Source organism: Eretmochelys imbricata, chromosome 6 (assembly GCF_965152235.1).
Source record: "Eretmochelys imbricata isolate rEreImb1 chromosome 6, rEreImb1.hap1, whole genome shotgun sequence".
In the NCBI taxonomy this organism is placed as follows: Eukaryota; Metazoa; Chordata; order Testudines; family Cheloniidae; genus Eretmochelys; species Eretmochelys imbricata.
In genome coordinates, this window is record NC_135577.1 from 57,053,222 (window position 1) to 57,071,458 (window position 18,237).

Here is an 18,237-nt window from a genome sequence, read left to right on the forward strand (position 1 = left end):
TGTCCTTTCTACATCCTCCCTCAGGGAAAATCCTGCAAAAGTTCACACCTCTGCATATGCACATCATGATTAAGTAAAATTAAAAGATTCCCACATATGCAGGGAAATTTGGAAAATTAAATCAGGACTTCAGGAATATTAAAACATTAGAATATTAAAACATGATATTCCTGGTGCTATTGCTTAGAACGACCACTTAATTCCATATTATTTGCAGTGCATTAAATAAAAGGCTATGTTGTATGTATTGTTCCCCAGCAACACTGCTAGGGAATAGAGTTGGACAAATAATGGATTTTTCCATTTGCTGGCAATTCCAAAAAAAACCCCAAAATGTTTTATTTCACGTCAAACTGAAAAGGACATTTTTTGACATTTTTGGTGAATCAAAAAGTTGAAAACTGTTTCAGGTAGGTTGAAACAACTGACTCCATTTTTTGTTTCAATTTCATTCATTTTGACAAAAGCAAAAGAAGACAGGAAGCACAGCAATGGCGGAGGAGGAGGCTTTCTCCCGTTGAGCCCAGTGGTTACAAAACTCACCTGGGGAACCCCAGTTCAGTCCCCTCTCTGTTTGATGGAGAAAAGGGATTTAAACAGCTGAGTGCCCGAACCACTGAACTATGGGAATATTCTGGTATAGGGCTCTTTGTCACGCCTACTGTAGTTGTTCTGCATTTATAAATAATTAGTCCTTGGGGCAGGGACTTGAATTTGGGCCTCCCACAACCTAGGTGAGTGCTCTAACCACCAGGCTTAGTGTCATTCTCACTCTTTTTCTTTCCAAGTGACTGACCATTGTCATTCATAATGGCCATTCATAGGCTTGTTTCCAGTTGAAACACTACAGCAGCACAGCTATCGAGTTGACGCTCCACAGTGACAGCAGTAGCTAGGTCAATGGAAGAATTCTGTTGCCCTAGCATTGTCTACAGCAGGGATCTCAAACTCAAATCACCATGAGGGCCACATGAGGACTAGTACATTGGCCCGAGGGCCGCATCGCTGACACCTTTTAATATAAGATACAAAAGCCACCCCCTCTGCCCCTGGCCCTGTCTGCACTTCACCACTTCCATGAGGCCCTTCCTCACCCCCTTCCCCAAAGTCCCCACCCCAACTCTGTCCCCTCCCTGTCCCTATTCCAACCCCTTCTCCAAATCCCCACCCCTGCCCCACCTCTTCTCCGCCTCCTTTCCTGAGCACATGGCTTCCCGCTCCTTCCCCGCTCCCTCCTGGAAAGTGCTAAGCACTGCCAAACAGCTGTTTGTTGGCAGGAAGTGCCTGGAGGTAGGCAGAGGAGTGGGGACGTGGCGTTCTGGGGGGGAGGAGGGGCAGCGGATGAGGGAGCTTGGCAGCCACAGGAAATAACTCCGGGGGGGAGGGAGCCGGGGGGAGCTTGGCGGGCCGTAGCAAATAACTCTGGGGCGGGGCGGGGAGCTTGGCGGCTGCAGCAAATAACTCCGCGTCAAATTCTTGACGTTTGAGACCCCGGTCTACAGTGAGGATTCATTCAGCTTAATTATGTTGCTCAGGGGTATGGATTTTTCACACCCCCCGAGTGACATAGTTGGGCCGACTTAACTTTTGAGTGTATATCTGGCCATAGTATTTCAAGAGTGGGAATGAAAATGTCAGCACCCATTCCTCAAGTCTTTGGGCTGGTCTCTGCCAGGAGCTTACATCGGCCTAGCTACATCTCTCAGGTGTGAAAAATTCACAACCCTCCCCTGAGAAACATAGTTATGCCACGCTAACTCCTGAGGTAGACAGTGCTAGATTGATGGAAGAATTCTTCCTGACCTACATACTGCTTCTCAGGGAAGTGGATTGCCTACCTCCTCTCGGTATAGGTAGTGTCTACACGGAAGCACTACAATGGCACAGCTGTAGCACTGCAGCTATACCAACGTAGCAGTTTAAGTGTAGACAAACCCTGACTCTTCATATTCGCAATCGCCTTGCTTTATTCTGAGTCCTATCTACTCTAGAAAGAATAGCTATGCCAGCAAACCCTCCTAGTAGAGATGCCGCTTTGCTGGTATAGCTTAGTTCCTCCAACAAAATAAGCTGTATCAGCAACAGAACCTTTTATGGTGGTATAGCTGGGTCAGTGTGACTTCCCCCCATCCCCAAACGAAACAGCTGTGCTGGCAAAACAATCAGTGTGAACCAGGCCACAGTCTCTGCACTAATTCAGTCTCTGTGCCTTTGCCATCAGAATGGTCCAGTAGTACTCTGCATCCTGTTGGTAATAGGAGGAGGCTGGACTAGTAGTAGTGCTTCCAACTTTGGAGTAGAGCTTGGGACCCTGTTCCCAAGAAGAGCTTCTATGAATTTGGGAGTAGGTCTGGGAACAAAATACGCTTAACGAGGGTAAACAAGAAATTTTGCCTGGGAGAGTGGACTGAGTTGTCCTTGGAGCCACTGTCTCCTTCCCTTCAGGGGGCTGAGGAACAAAGGAGCAGAGTGGCTCAAAGAACACTGCTCCTGAACTGCTTGCTCTTTTTGAGGGGGATGGGAAGGGAAGATGAACTGGAGAGGAGCAGGAAAATAATGGCTCAGATGCCATTTCTGTCAAGAGGAGGAATCAGAAAGGCACAGCAGCTGTAGTTCCAGCATGCTGAAAAAAAAAAAAAAAAAAAAAAAAAAATGGGGGAGCTTTGGGGGCTTGGGAGGGGAGCCCAGAATATATTAACTGGAGTGTGGGGATGTCAGAATTGAGTTTTATCTGGGGAGCAATGTGGTGCAGAACTCTGAGGGGTTTGGGGGGAAATTTGGTTTTTTGATGGAGTGAAGCTATAACAATGTGCATTAAGTATGTGTGGCCTTATACTGGGCGTGGCTCAGTTGGGCTGGTTGGAAACACTGGAGCCATCATATTTTTCTTTTTGAAGGATGTGACTTTTGTAGCCCTTTTCTTTTTATTGACTGTCAACCCTGGGCCAACTTAACAATCAAACTTAAATTCTGGAGGGCACTTCCTCTAGCTTCCGTTGGCCAGACATAGGCTCTTGGTGAAGCAGGACCTGAAGGAGTGGGGAAACTGTTCTTGTTATGTATGCCTCACCTAAAGTCCCAAACCTTTTGTTTGTTATCTTGAAAGTGGCTGCTGTCACACACAATCTTATGATTAATAAGTAATAGGAGCAAACATGGCAAATAAAAATCATGTAAATGACCTTGGTAATAAAGAACAAGTGAAGAACTGTGTGTATCATGTGTTCTTGCACTATACTGAATCTAACATTTTATTCATGAAGTACTGTAGATACTTAGCAAAATATGTAGGAAGACTTAAGTCCCTTCCTTAAGGAGGATGCAGTCTGTAGGTGCAACCCAGTTAAGGTGCTGATAGCATTGAAGACAAAGCAATAACGGTTTTTATGGAGGGATTTAAAGTGGAGAGCTTGCTAGTCCAGACTGAAACTTTTTAAGGAAGAAGAGGAGACAAGCCATGAAGTTGTGGCTAGGAGGAGGAAATACAATGAGCCAGTTTTCCATTAAGCAACAGCTGCTCTTTCAAATACTTCACTAATTTATAATGTGAAAAATGGCCCACGAACATTCTTCAAATCAGGTTAGTTCAGAAGATAGTCAAATTTTTGGGAGAATGGTATTGGTGCAGTTTTTCTCTTTTCTGTCTTGTTTATCATATTTTGTTGGAGCAGTAATGAATTGTATGATAATACATAATGTAAGACTTAAAGCAGAGCTTGCTTTAGCCCTTGAACTTAGGGGACAGTGTCATTTTGCAGAACTGTAATGCATCTGGCAAAACGTATCACATTTTTTGTTTTTGTTTTGTTGCAAGTAAACTGTGTTCCTGTGAACCCGTTACTCAGAAAAAACAGAAATGGGCACTTTAAACCAGTTCCCAGTTCAGTCCCACTAAGAGCAGCCCAGGGGTGTGTTCTTTTTGCACCCCATAGCAAGAAGGCTTCAGTGCTCTAAAGTGACAATGTAGACAAGGCCTAAGTGTAATTAAGTGGGCTGGCTGGCAGGGAAGAGTTGAGGAAGAAGGAGATGCTGAATGTGCATGCTTAGCTGAATAGAGGTGGTAGGCAAAGTAGCGAAAATGGATAGAGGAGCTGCTCTTTAGCTTTCTTTGATAAAACAGTGGGTAGCAGTATGAATGGAGTTTTGGAATCCCCTCTCAAAAGTGGCCATGATATACCCAGATTTAGTTCCTCATGGCCCTATAGTAGATGAGGGTCCCAGAAAGACTTATGAGTGTCCAATACAGAGGACCTTGTTATCGTTTGCCAGACTTGCCACTAGAGGGATCAGAAAATGGGATTCTTTTTCTTTTGAAAACTTTGGCTTTTGTTGAAATGTTCAGAATATGAAAAACAATTTTTTTCAGTTGCTGAAAACTAAAAAGCTTTTGAGGAAAACACACATACCTCAAAAATTTTCACTGAGTCAAAAATCCAATTTTCCATGGGTGAAAAAAATTTCATAAGACTTTGTCTGGCCATACTTTCCACTGATAAATCTAACTTTCCTGGACACTAGGGTGTGGGCAGTGAGGGGATGGAATCACAGAGGAAATGAATACGTGACTGGAAATTTGTTCTAAACAGCCTTGTGCTGACTTGTGCCTTGTCCACCATGAGTCTGGATGTACTTTCATCAGTTCCGTACAGACCTCTGGTCATTTTAACCTCACTGTTTTAAATAAAACTAATCTGAGAGGTGTTTGATATTCACAACTTAACTTTTACAATTGCAAGTGGGAGTTGAAAGTCACCATTTGGGCCATAAAGGGTAATCTGGGTCTCCAAACATGGATTATGGCGTTAGAAGAGGGAGTGTCGGTTTTCTAAAAGCTTTTTTAATAATGAAGAAGAAGAAATGGAGTCAGGTACCATGTGAGGATGTAACCTGAGCTGCTTAGTCGGAAGGGGTGCTCCAATAGCCTACTAATGACCACTTTGTTGTTAGCTATCTTTACAGTAATAACTCATATTTATTTTTTCCCCCTTTTCCCCTGTTATAGTTGTCACGGGAGCTACTGATGGAATTGGAAAAGCCTATGCAGAAGAGGTAAGCCTTTTTATTCCTTTAGAATGATCAGAACTGATATGGACTCTGTCCAGACTCAGTGAAAGTGAAATAGTATAGTGCCATCCTATCTCATGCAAATGTACGTTAATTCTGGCGTAGATCAGTGTTACCTGAAATGCCCCCATTTTATTTTAGACTCAAATGCAGAATATGGAGTACAAATATCAAATACCTATGTACTGTTACCTGCACTCTTCCTTGGCTTTTGGGCTGGGCAGAGAATCTGGACTGCAGTAGAACAAAGAAAGGAATCTAATATAGCTGATTAGGTAACAGTTAATTTTGTTACAAACAGTATTTTTGTAGAACTATAAAGAAATCTAGTCTATTTGAGTAAAACAAGCGTTTTAGAGCCTGAATTCTCATTTCCAAGTTCTGTTACTGACCTTATTCTGTGGGGTTAGGAAAATTACATAACCCCTGCCTCAGTTTCCCTATCTGTAAATGTAAATATTCACCTACCTCAGAGCAGAGTTGTTGAAGATCCTTTGTAAGTGTCTTTGGCATGGGGCAGTAAAGTACCATGTACTCATTCTGGTACTCACTGTTTTATTTTTCCTTCACCTCTAGCTATTTTAAATCATAATTTCTATATCTGACTTTCTCTGTTAACAGTCAATGTATATTTTGTGGTATTTGACCCAAGTTTCACCTTTTCTTTAAGGGTGATGCTGGCCAGTGATCTATTGCACAGTTGTGATTGAACTGCTCTGTATCTCTTTTTTGTTTCTTTCAGCTAGCAAAGCATGGAATGAATGTGGCTCTTATCAGCAGATCTCAAGAAAAACTAGAACAGGTTGCCGGTGAAATAAGTATGTGATAAACTCTTTTAAATTTCAAAATTTAACACATGAAAGCTAAAATACATCTCCTTCGACCTCTCCAATTCCACATGAAGACAATTTTGTAATCATTAATGGATAGTTTTTAAAGATTCTATAAACCTTAATTTTACATTCTTAATGATCTTCATCACTTTTACATTACACTTAAAAAAACCTTCATGAATATGGTAAAAAGAGAAGTGCTTAACTGACCAAATTTGTACAATTCTTATTATCTCATTTCCAAGAGCAATTAGGGGTTAATTCTAGAATGGGATATATTCAAAACTGTGCTTTTTCTCCTGGAACTCAAAACAATCCTAAACATGTCTTCTTACGCTAATCACAAGTTGCATTCCCTCCCTCTGGTTTTTCAAATAAAGAAATACGTAAATTAAGATTAGTAATAGTGGGACAGATTCATCCGTGTTGTAACTCTGCTGATGTAAAAGAAATTACACCAGATAGAAATAGTCCATATAACTTTTTAAATTTTATTAGAAGTGGAGCTGGGGTGACGCTGTAGTTAAGATTGCAGAATGCTTCCCATTACAAGACTGTTTTCAGTTGCTTACAAGTTGGCCAAACTAGCTGTTTAGTCTGAAACTTTCCATGCCAAGTCTTCTCTTCAGGCCGAATTGTTTTGGAAAGTTTCAGCAAAAACAGTTCCGTCATTTCTGAAAATAAGGTTGGGGAAAATGTTTTTCAAATGTTAAATTACTACAAATGTTTTGTTGAGGAGCTCTATCACTTACAGCCATGCTTTGGAGCAGATACTTGAAATTTAAGAAGGCGTTAACCTGAAGTCAGATAGGTGCCTTTTGCTCTCCCTGTTAAAATTCTACACAAATTTATAAGTCTTTGAAAATTGCCATCTGCATGTGTTTAGCAGAGGCTTTTTAGATGTTGACATCTAATTTCTCAAATATTGCATTTGCGCTGAGCATGTTCCAGCTCAGGGCTGCAGAGACTGACTAGGACTCTACCTGCAGTTGCTGCTCCTGGCACCAGATCAAGGAGACTGTCTTTTCAGGTTTCTTAATGCTACCCGTATTGTTGGCCAGGCAACATGCAGGAGAAGGAAGAAGCAGATTGACTAAAGAAGGGATATGTTAGGGACAGAAAAATCAGTAACTGTTACTGCACACTCTGCTCCAGAGAGTGGAGTAGAACCCAGGTTTCCTCTTAGAACACGTCACTTGTAGATGTACATGTGCTTCTTGTGTGTGGGCTCAGAATTTTTTTGTAGAGCAGTGTCTAGTGGGGCCACACATGTATCTTATGCTGCCTTATATGAGGAAATAAAGGGTGGAGTGTGACCAACCCTCCCTCTTACCATTTGTGGCAGTGAGACAGAACCTGGACTGTACCCGACCCACTTCTGATATCCAGAACTTTCTCCAGTAAAGAATTGTCATCTTCATTTCTCCCTTTTTATTAATTTGTTTGTAGAATTTTTGTTGGGCAGCCTTTCCGCAAAAAAAGATAAAAAAGCATCTAGGACAGACGGGGACACACACACCCCTTGTACAGTGGGGCAAGATGCTTTCCATCAGCCACTAGCTATGGCAGTTTTTAAACTTATTGGGTTTAAAGCCTGTCCTTCCTGCAATGGAATAATACCCATCATAGATGAACCCAGCAGATGCCTCTTCTGTCCCATGGAAATACACATCCTAGCTAAACGTGCTGTTGCCGCTTCTTTTCGTCCCACAACTGAAAATGTTAAAACACAAGATTCAGACGTGACAGTGGAGTAATCCATAACCGTAGCATCAGATCCAGGAGTGCAGTTATTCTCTGTACAGGAAGTGAAGAGATTATCTTTGGCAAGTGCTCTAACAACTGATCACCACATCCCCATTTCCAGTAGGGAAGAGAAGGCAAAGAAGGTGCCAAACCCATTGGTGCCATTGTAAGCATCCCTGATATTAGCCAAATCTGTGTCAGCACTGAAGGCCTCCGCACTAAGGAGCAGAGGTACTGGCTTCATCCTCTGGAGTGGAAATGCACTTCTGCACCAAGCACAAATGCAGGGTGTACTGGACAACATGTCCGTCCCATGCAGAGGACTCTACTGAAAGAGAAGACCTCAAAATCCTCAACATCAAGGATAGCACCAAGACAGTAGTAGTGACATTGAGATTGTGGTAGACAGGCGCACTGGTACAGATACTGGCACAGAGATCTATGCCAGCACTGGTCTTGGAGGTTGCAGCCCTTCCTGGTTCTGAGATATGCCCTTGAAGAGCCTCCCTCATTGCTCCTCTCTGCACCAGACCTGGCACTGGCCCTACTACTATCAGAACTGGAACTGCACCCATCAGCACCACCATTCCCAGAAAGCTATTTCTTCTCTCTGACTTACACAGGGAACCATTGCCTTGAAAGACATGTGGCACCAAGTCCCAGTATAGGACTGACAATGGGTGGGTCCTCGCAGTTAGACTATTCTAATATAATGCACTACCTTGGGCATAGGGGCCCTGCTGGGGCCTACCCTTGCTTAGATCCCTGAGCAGGATGACTTCACGTGTCTTGATGAAAAGGAGAGCTCAGTTGCCACTGGTATTGCTGTAAAGGGGACCCTCACCAGAACAGCGGGGAACCCCCCAAGGATGTAGCAGAAGTAGTGAGAGAGACACTAGCTCCCTTCCCCATTCAAGGTACCCTTTTCCTCTCCAGATGAAGCAATCACTGTGGCCCCAACCCCAGCCGACCATGACTTCAGTGTTCTAAGAGTTAGTATCCAGGATAGCTGAGACACTAGACATTGAGACGACAGTGGTGCAAGAAGACACACCCAAGCTATTCAACATCCTCAATACCCAGGGCATCCTGGACCCAGCAAGCGTTCTTTAGCATACCTCGGCCTGACTTCCGCTGACCTCGAAGTAAGTGGAAAAACAATACCAGTTTCCACTCAAGGGCTTTGAGCATTTTTGTCCATCCAACACCACGGTTATCTCTATTGTCCAGGAGAAAACCAGATCCATAGAAGGAACTCTAAAAGACAAGGACCCCAAGAAGCTGGACCTGGTCAGCCGAAAGGCCTATCCGTCAGCTTTTAGTTTTCCATCATGAACTATTGGGCTTTATTTGCAAAAATAGAGCTTCCCGATATGAGAGAGGGGGTAACCCTCTTCCGATTGTGACTTATGCAGGACTGCATGGAAGAGCTGAGGGATTCCATCAAACGGGGCCAAATGGTAGCCAACTCTGCTTGATGGCCATGGCAGTTGCAATGTGGTGGGCCTTTTGGCTTCAGACATCTGGTTTACCAAGAGAAGTTGAAGCCACAATTGAGGACTTGCCCTTTGAGGGTATGGACCTATTTAGCTCAAGAACAGAAAAGGCATTATATTACCTCAAAGATGCCAGGATGACACTCAGATCCCAGGTCATTTACAGTCCAGCACCATACTACAATCTCTTCTGGTACCAGCCAATACAAAGGACATTTGTTTTCTCAGTCAGCTCAAGTTCTTACTTAGACAAGTGGCACTGGGGCTTGTGGAGGTACCCATCATCTTCCATCCATCCAGCCAGCCAGCCAGCAGGTTTGATGAGACTGTCGAAAACCACATGAAGACCATTGCCAAGCTGACCTTCGGAAACTACGTCATCCCTTTCCATTAGCCTTAGGCAAACATAACAGCTGACAAATAAGTGTCGGACATCATTGCTCATGACTACACCATCCAGTTCGCTTCCCTTCTCCCTCTCCTTCCCAGCTCTCCATCCCTCTTTGGGGTCCCTTCTTGTGAGTCCCTTTTACTAACAGAAGTGACCTTGTTACTTCATATACAAGCTGTAAAAGAGGTTCTAAAGAGTACAGAGAAAGAGGTTTCTACTCCTGCTATTTCCCCATTCTGAAGTAAAATGGAGGTTGTTGTCCTATCCTAGACCCAGAAGAAACTGAACAAATTTGTATCCCTCCCCAGGTTCAGGATAGTAATGTTTTCCTCAGTCACTTCATCACTTCAAACCCAGGACTGGTTTGTGGCTCTTGACTTATAGGATGCATACTACCACATTACTGTCCACTCAGGCCACAGGAAGTACCTAAGATCCACATTGGGGCTGAACCCTTATCAGTACAAGGTACTCACCTTTGGACTCTTCATCGGACTGAATCCTCATAAAATGTTTAGATGTAGTGGTTGTGCTCCTAAAAAAGAAGGGCATTCACATCTACCCATATCTCAATGATTTGTTAATCAGAGGCAAATCACATCAGGAACTCTGGCAGGTCTTAACTGTAGCCTCTCTTTTTGCCTGGCTGGGCGTCCTGGTGAACTGAGAAGTTGTCACCCCATCTCAGATGTTACTCAGGAGCTAGGCTAGATTCCACCATACCCAGTGCTTACTTACCCCAAAACAGATTATTCATGCTCTGGCTGTCACGGAGCACAGTGATTTCAAACCTGACAATGATGGTACTGACCAGCCTTATGGTAGGCCACATGTCTGAATGCACATATGTGACTGCTTGCCAGAATTCACTTGAGACCACTACAGCTTTGGCTCAGGTCAGTCTACTGCATTGCAAAGCATCAGGTGACCGGTCATGGTACCACCCCATGTACTTGCAACACTGACCCAGGTGACTCCTTCCTGAAAATGTTTAGAAAGTGTCATTCATTACCTTGTTAAGTTGTAGACCTTGGGTTCCCACAGTTGTAGCGCTTGGGCCCAAGTTATAGAGCTTGTTCCCACAGCTAGGCAATCTATCACAAAGAAACCTTGGATATCGATTGAGACAATTACTTAGGCATCTGCTGGTTCCCAACTCAATACCCATGAGGCTGCAGGTTCCTCAGGTACTGTGAGCACCAATAAACCCAAAGAATTTCAGGGTTCCTGTTCAGGAAGATTTTCAGGATGCTAGGTACCATCAGGGATCAAGAAGACAAGGAAAAGAAACTACTTCTTCTAAGTCAGTACTGGTAGACTCAGGCAATTGGTACCTAGCATTTCAGAAATTCAAAAGACCAGACTAACGGACACTCCTCGGAGTGCATAAAGCCTCTTGTACTGTCTGCTCCCTCTGCCACAATTACCTCTGTTCAGGCTTCCACTTTGGTCCTGACTACTATGTTAGCACTGCATGAATTTAGATTTTCACTTGACTTTGCAGGAACAGAAATGCCTGGCTCCCTTTTGTTCTGTACTGATCCATTCTTGGTACCACAAACCTCTAGGTCTCTGGATGTTCACCCAGTGCCAGTGGTATCACAGGCTGGCTTCAGGTTCCAATTGAGGAGGTTAAGGAGTCACAACATAAACGGCTTTATATTCTTCATACAGCATTATTTGCTCAAATTGCACTGCCTATTAATGAGGCTCTGTTGGATCTTGCAAAAGTAATCTGGCATTCTTCAACAAAAATACCGCCAACAAAAATACAGTAAAAGGGCTGTTAAGAAATATTATGTTCCATCTGAAGATTCGGAGTTTTTCTCATCCCTCTCCTAACTCCCTAGTTGTTAGGGCTGTAAATGAATGTAGAAGGCAGCACCATGCTAAATCAGTGCTGTATGATAAAGATCAGAAGTGTCTTGATTTTTGTTTTGTCACAAATTATATTCATCTGTGATTCTACAGTTTAGAATCGCCAACTATAAGGTGGTGTTAGTGAAATACGATCACACCAACTATTTAGTTCAATTTATTTATTGAGCATCTACCACTGGAGCAGAGGAACCAATTCCAGGCAGTAATTACAGAGGGTCAGCTCCTTGTCGAAACATCTCTGCAGGTCTCTCTGGATGCTGCTACCACAGCTGTTTACTGTTTCTACGTTGGTGGTCATGAGAAGGGTCTCTTGGCTTCAACACCCAGGATTTCCAAGGGAGGTCTGGAATACGGTCTTCCTTTAACAGCTTAAAATTGTTTCCGGATAATACAGAAGTCTCTGAATATGTTAAAATAGTCCAGGGCCACTTTGTGCTCTCTGGGCATTTTACACACCTGTGTGTAAAAGGAAATTTAGTAAGTCCCAAACAGCTCAGAGATCTCATCCTGCTCAGTTCTCACTCTTGAGAGACCTTCTGATCCCAAAGAAAGAGGTGGAGGTTCCAGAAAGAGACTGCCTGCTACACATTGACCTCACAACCCTCATCAAAATCTGTTTCGATGGGGTGGTCAAGGTTCTGAGTTATCTTCCCCTTCTCCTTACCAGCTGCAATTGTTGATGTGCATTCCTCACTTTGGGGACCTCCTTTCTCGTTTCCAACAAGTTTGGGAGCATATTACATAAAAATGGGTTTTGGAGATCAGCAGGATACTCCATCCACTTTATTTCCTTCCCTCTATCCCTCCCCCTTCCTCATCCTCTTCAGGGACTTCTCATGAGCACTTTCTAAAATAGGAAAGAGACTCCCTCCAGAACTTAGGAGCTATAGAACCAGTCCTTGTACAACACAGAGAGAAGGGGTTTTATTCCAGTTACTTCCTGGTTCCAAAAAAGAGAAGTGGGTGGAAACCCATTCTAGATCTAAAACTCCTCAACAGGTTCATAAAGGTACAGATACTCAAAAATGGAAACACTTGCAACAATAATATCATCATTGTACTCATAGACTTTAAGGCCAGAAGAGATACACCTGCGGGAATTCTGCACCTCTGTGCAATGCAGAATTTTGCAGAAATTAACATTGTGTGCACAGAATTTCCTTTCCCCCACAGAAACGACCTACAGTGCTGCTTGCTGCTACTAAGGGTTGCTGGACCCGGCTGAGCCCAGCTCACACATAGAAGTCACTGCTGGGGTGAGGAAAGAGGAGGGAGCTAGAAGGTTTTTGGCAGCTATAGTTCCCAGCATGCCCTGAAGGAAGGCGGTGTGTAGGAAACTCCATGCAAGCGTGGGACAAAGCATCAGGCTGTTTCTCCCTCTGGATCCCTGGGTTCTGCAGTGGGGGGGAGGGGGCGGGTGTCTGGGCAAGGTGGGGGCTGTGGCTGGGCTCGGAGGGGTTGGTGTCTGGGCCAGGGTGGCCCTGCAGCTGGGTCCTGAGGGGGAGGGGTTGTAGGTGTCTGGTCCGCTGGCTGGGCTCGTGGTGGGAGCGGGGAAGGGAACAGAGAAATTAGAACTGGGTTGTCATAGGGGTTTCTTTAACTCTCTACTCCTGGGGGAACTTTTGTGGGTGTCTGTATTGTTACAGACACACTTGCTGACAGGTATTTTGAAATAAATTACCAAAATAAGTGAAACTGATGTGATTATGTAGTGTTGTTTTTGACAAATAAAATTTGCAGAATTTTAAAATACTGTGTGCAGAATTTTTAATTATTTGATGCGGAATGCCTGCAGGAGTAAAGGGACCTTCATCATCATGTAGTCTGACCTCCTGTACATTGCAGGCCCCAGAACCTTGCTCACCTAGTTCTGTAATAGACCCATAACCTCTGGCTGAGTTACTGAAATCCTTGAATCATGATTTAAAGATTTCATGCTACAGAGAATCCACTACCTATATTAATTTAAACCTGCAAGTGACCTGGCCCCATGCTGCAGAGGAAGTTGAAACCCCCCAGAGTCTCTGCCAATCTGACCTGGGGGTGGGAAATTCTTTCCCGACCCCAAATAGTGCAATCGGCTGGACCCTGAACACTTTGGCAAGACCCAGAGGTGAAAGTAAGCTGGTATGGCGTACCGGCAAGAGCTGGTGCACCATACTGGGGCAGCCCGGTTTCCCCAGGGGGCAATTTAAAGGGCCAGGGATCCAGCTGCCTCTGCCACCCCGGTCCTTTAAACAGCCCCCGGAGCCCTGGGCTGCTGCTGCTACCCTGGTGGAGGAGGGGGGTGGGGGGGGAGGAGAATGAGAAGCCGGGGGGCGGCACTTACCTTACAGGGTAGGCTGGGGCTGGCTCTGACCCCCTCAGCCCCGCCCCTTCCGGGGGCCAGAGCTGGTCCCAGTGTACCAGTTAGTCACTCGACTTACTTTCACCCCTGGCAAGACCCAACAGCCAGATACCTGGGAAAGAATTTTCTGTAGTACCTCAGAACCCTCCCTATTTAGTGACATCACCGGCTGTTGGGGATATTTGCTGCTAGCAGTCATGGATCAGCTACATGCCATTGTAGGCAGTTTCGTCGTACCATCCCCTCCATAAAGTTATCAAGTTCAATTTTGAAGCCAGTTAGGTTTTTCCCCCCACTGCTATCCTTGAAAGGCTGTTCTCACTTATTCTGTATACTTTCTGACCTCCAAGAGGTAGCTTTCCTTGATGATCCTTCTCATCTTCCATTTCTTGTAGGCTTTCTGCTTTCTCTTAATAACCTGTTTGAGATGCTTGCACATCTAGCTTGGTCTACAACTCTTCCCTACAGAATTTTTTCCCCTTGCTTGGAATGCAGGCTTCAGATAACTTTTACAACTTTGATTTAAAGAAATTCCAAGCCTCGTCCCTATTCAGATCCTTGAGTTCTTCAGTCCAGTCCATTTCCCTAACTAATTCCTTTAAAAAATAAAGTTTGCCCTTTTGCAATCAAGGACCCTAGTTAGACTTATTTTTGTTTATCCTTCCATTTTAGTTTAAACTGCATTAGTTCATGATCACTTGAACCAAGGTTGTCCCCTACCATAAGGTCTTCTATGAGGTCCTCACTACTCACCAATACAAAATCTAAAATGCCATCACCTCTTGTAGGTTCGGCAACTGTTTGAAGGAATCTGTCAGCTAATACATCCAGGAAAGCTGGGCCTTACTATTATTTGTAGCACTTGTCCTTCAATCTATATCTGGGAAGTTAGTCTTCCATAATCAGACAATTCTCTATCCAGATCCAAATTGGATCCTGTAGCAGACCCCAAGCACTATCCCATGGAAGCATCTGATAGCTTTCTTCCTCAGTGTGATTTTGACTCAGACTGTTTTATCTATTCCGTGACTACTAATTTCTTTAGTCTATCTCATCATTAATATACCATGCTACTCTCCCATCTTTATCTTTATTTCTGCCTTTCCTGAACCAGCATATCTACCAAACAGGCACAGCATGGATTTGTTGATCATGATTCCTCAAGAAACCCTATACTCATTAAATTCTTGGGCAGAGCCATTTAAGTAGTGCAGCAAAGTTCTCTTTTCAATGCATCTAGCTTAAGTCTTCAGTGACAAAAGCCTCCACTCACAATCCTCCATCCTCCTCTTGACCAGCTGAAAATTTAAGGGATATGGTCTCCTCAGGAGGCCATCCTATTCATAAACATTCTAGAGCTCAAGTCATATGACTAGCATGCAAGGCTTTCCTGTCCCTTCAGAGCTTAACAGTCCAAGTGCTGACAGACAACATCACAGCATTGCTCTGTGTCAACGGACAGGGGAAGTCAAGATCCTCTTCACTCTGTCAAGAAGACATACATCTTTGTGATTGCGGAATCCGTTATCACGTTACATACATTTCTCTCCACCTACCTGATCCACTGAACATCCTGACAAACCAACTCAGCAGAGATTTTTCTGAAAACCATGAATAGTTCCTCAAAGCTTTAGTCCTCCACAACATCTTTCGTGGGTGGGGGTTTCCAAAAGTTAGCCCTATTTGCAGCTTATCACAACAAATGTTTAACATTTTGCTCCAGAGGAGCATGAGCCTACTCTGACAGGTGCTTCCTCATCCCGTGGACTCCAGAATTACTGTATGCCTTTTTGCTCATGCCTATGATACTCAGGGCTATGAGGAAGCAGAGGAAGGATGCAGATCACATCATGATAGCCCTGGCATGGGCCAGGCTGTTTTGGTGGCTGGTGAATGTATCCACACATACACCAATCATCTTACTGGTTTCGTCCGACCTGCTGCCACAGAACAAAGTCCAGATCCTGCACTTGAACCCTGCATCATTTTACCGGTCAGTTTGGATGGTGGCTGGATGATGTCTAGAAAGAGAAGTCGGTTCACTTAAGTTTCAAAGCATCTTACTTCAAAGCAGAAAACCTTTGACCAGAGTGATGTATGAGGGCAAATGAAAGAGATTTTCTATCTCAGCAGCTCAACCAGCTTTCAGAGTTGATGGCACCAATGCCAGTAATATTGGACCAGTTACTTGACGTGAAACATTGACTGTCCATCAGGTCAATAAGGGTACATGTAGTGGCAATATCTGTATATTGCTCTCTAGACCAGAGCCATACCGTATTTTTGCAATCTACGATGAGTAGGTTCCCGGAAGAGATGGTTCCAGTTTTTTCACTAATTAGGAAGCTCCTCCTCCTTGGGACCCGAATATAGTATTTATTCGGTTGAAGGGTGCCCTCCCTCCCTCCTCTTTGAGCTACATATCAATTAAAACAGCCTGTCTGATGGCTAGCACATAAACTAGAGGGGTAGGAAGTAATAGGTTGGTTAGGAGGGTCAGGTGTGTGATTGGAGCAGACTTCTTACAGTCTCCAAAATTCCAAATGTAGATGTCCACTATGACTTCAGGAGGCTGAAGGGTCTGTATGCTGCTCTTTCTGCTTCAACAGTAAGATATTTCTGATCTAAGGGGGTGTCTCTTCCAGGAAGAATTCTTTTATAGGCTGCCCTGGAAGCTATGGCCATGTTGGTCTGGACTGTGGTGGGGTCGGGGAACTGTTGGGGGCTGGTGTGCTGGAGCGATTGAAGCCAATCTCCTTAGGGAGCAAGGAGAGAAGCTGGGCACATCCTGTACTTATCTTCTGCTGTTTGGTTTAATGTTAAAGTTGGGTAGATGTGTGTTTGGGGGCACTTGGACCCTTCATGGGCTGCATGGGAAACTTTCCTTTCTTCCCTTTCCGGTTCTGTCATTGTAGATGTGAAGGTTACTGAGGCCTAGGAAAAGTATTGTCTGTAAGCAAACAGCAAATGGTAAATAACTAAGGTCTAAATCACTTTGCATTGAGTTGGTTTGTATAAAAGCATAAATATATAGCTACACCATTGTCCATTTTCACTTAATGTGCTGTGCACTGTAACAAAAATATTTAAACTAAAACGATGCTTTCTATTTGCTGGCCTTGCACAATTGTTATGTAGTGCTAGTAATAAAAGACTAACAAAGCATTGCTGTCAAATTCTAGCTCTGAAAAAATGGTTTCTATATTGAAACTTACAGAAAAAATAGCTACTATATCTTTGAGGGCACCCTACCAATTAAGATGTTCCAAAGGTGTATTTTTTTAGTTTAATAGCCACACCACCTAGTTTCTGATCGAGTATAGTATGGGGCTTAGCAAATTTTTGTTAAATAGCTTCAAAAAATAAAATCTTTCCAAACATGGTGTAAGGGTTTGTTTGTTTTTTTAAGGACACTTTCAACTTGAATCTCATGAAATTGATTAACTTTTTAAAAATTGAAGCGGCTTCCAGCCTTTCCAGACTATTATACCCCTTTCAGGAATCTGATTTGTCTTGCATATCACAAATTTCACCTCACTTAAAAACTCCTTGCTTACTTTCTCATTTTTATCATATAATTGTAAAATAAATCAATTGGAATATAAATATTGTACTTACATTTCAGTGGATAGTATATAAAGCAGTATAAACAAGTCATTGTATGACATTTTAGTTTGTACTGACTTTGCTCGTGCTTTTTATGTAGCCTGTTGTAAAACCAGGCAAATATTTAGATGAGTTGATGTACCCCCTGGACTAGGTTTTGTTTTTGTTTTTGTAATTAGGAAAAAAAGGGTATACTGCTTAAACAATTCCTTAAAATATAAGTATCTTCTCCTTTGTTTCTAAAGGCCTTTTCAGGTAGGGTTCTCTTTTCTAACTGATTTGTCAGAGATTCAGAAATTGACTCAAAATCAAATTCACCAAGTATACTGAACGCCAGCTTTTGTTAATCGTAGGTGTTACTTATAACAATGGTAACAATAACAAATTTTCAGACAGAGGATTTTTTTTCAGGTTAATGGTGTCCATTTTAATAAAAATAATTGCTTTAGAATTCTGGTTTTAAACACACATACAGTTTTATACAGTCTAACAAGCAGACAATAGTACAAAAGGTAAGAAGGAATAATTAAAGGGCATGTGATGTGATGTGCCCTTTCAGACATAATCAAACTAAAAATAGACATTAGCATGAAGAAGCTATCTGGAAACAGCAATGTGATAGCTAAAAACACCTTATGGGGCCGTTAAAATTATGTTGAGGGGAAGGGGAAGAAGGAAATTTGTGACCATACTCAGGGCACTTCAGATGCCAATGGGGCTTGATTGTGCAGATCTTTGTAATATGATTCTTGTACGCTTTGATCAGCTGAAATAACTATGGTGACACTTTACTTTGAAGCATGATGATGACTTAACAGGCATTGGGGTGAATAGAGGAAGTTCATATGCGGAGCTATTGTTACGGGCTATTTG

At 43.3% G+C, this 18,237-nt stretch overlaps 1 protein-coding gene across 1 annotated transcript in view; it reads left to right on the forward strand.

The window, feature by feature from the left end:
• Positions 1–18,237, forward strand: part of HSD17B12 (hydroxysteroid 17-beta dehydrogenase 12) — a 151,020-nt gene that overhangs the window by 60,699 nt on the left and 72,084 nt on the right. Inside the window, exons 2-3 of the mRNA XM_077818566.1 lie at positions 5,003–5,049; positions 5,807–5,882. Coding sequence (XP_077674692.1) covers positions 5,003–5,049; positions 5,807–5,882 — 123 coding nt within the window. The remainder of the gene's footprint in view (positions 1–5,002; positions 5,050–5,806; positions 5,883–18,237) is intronic.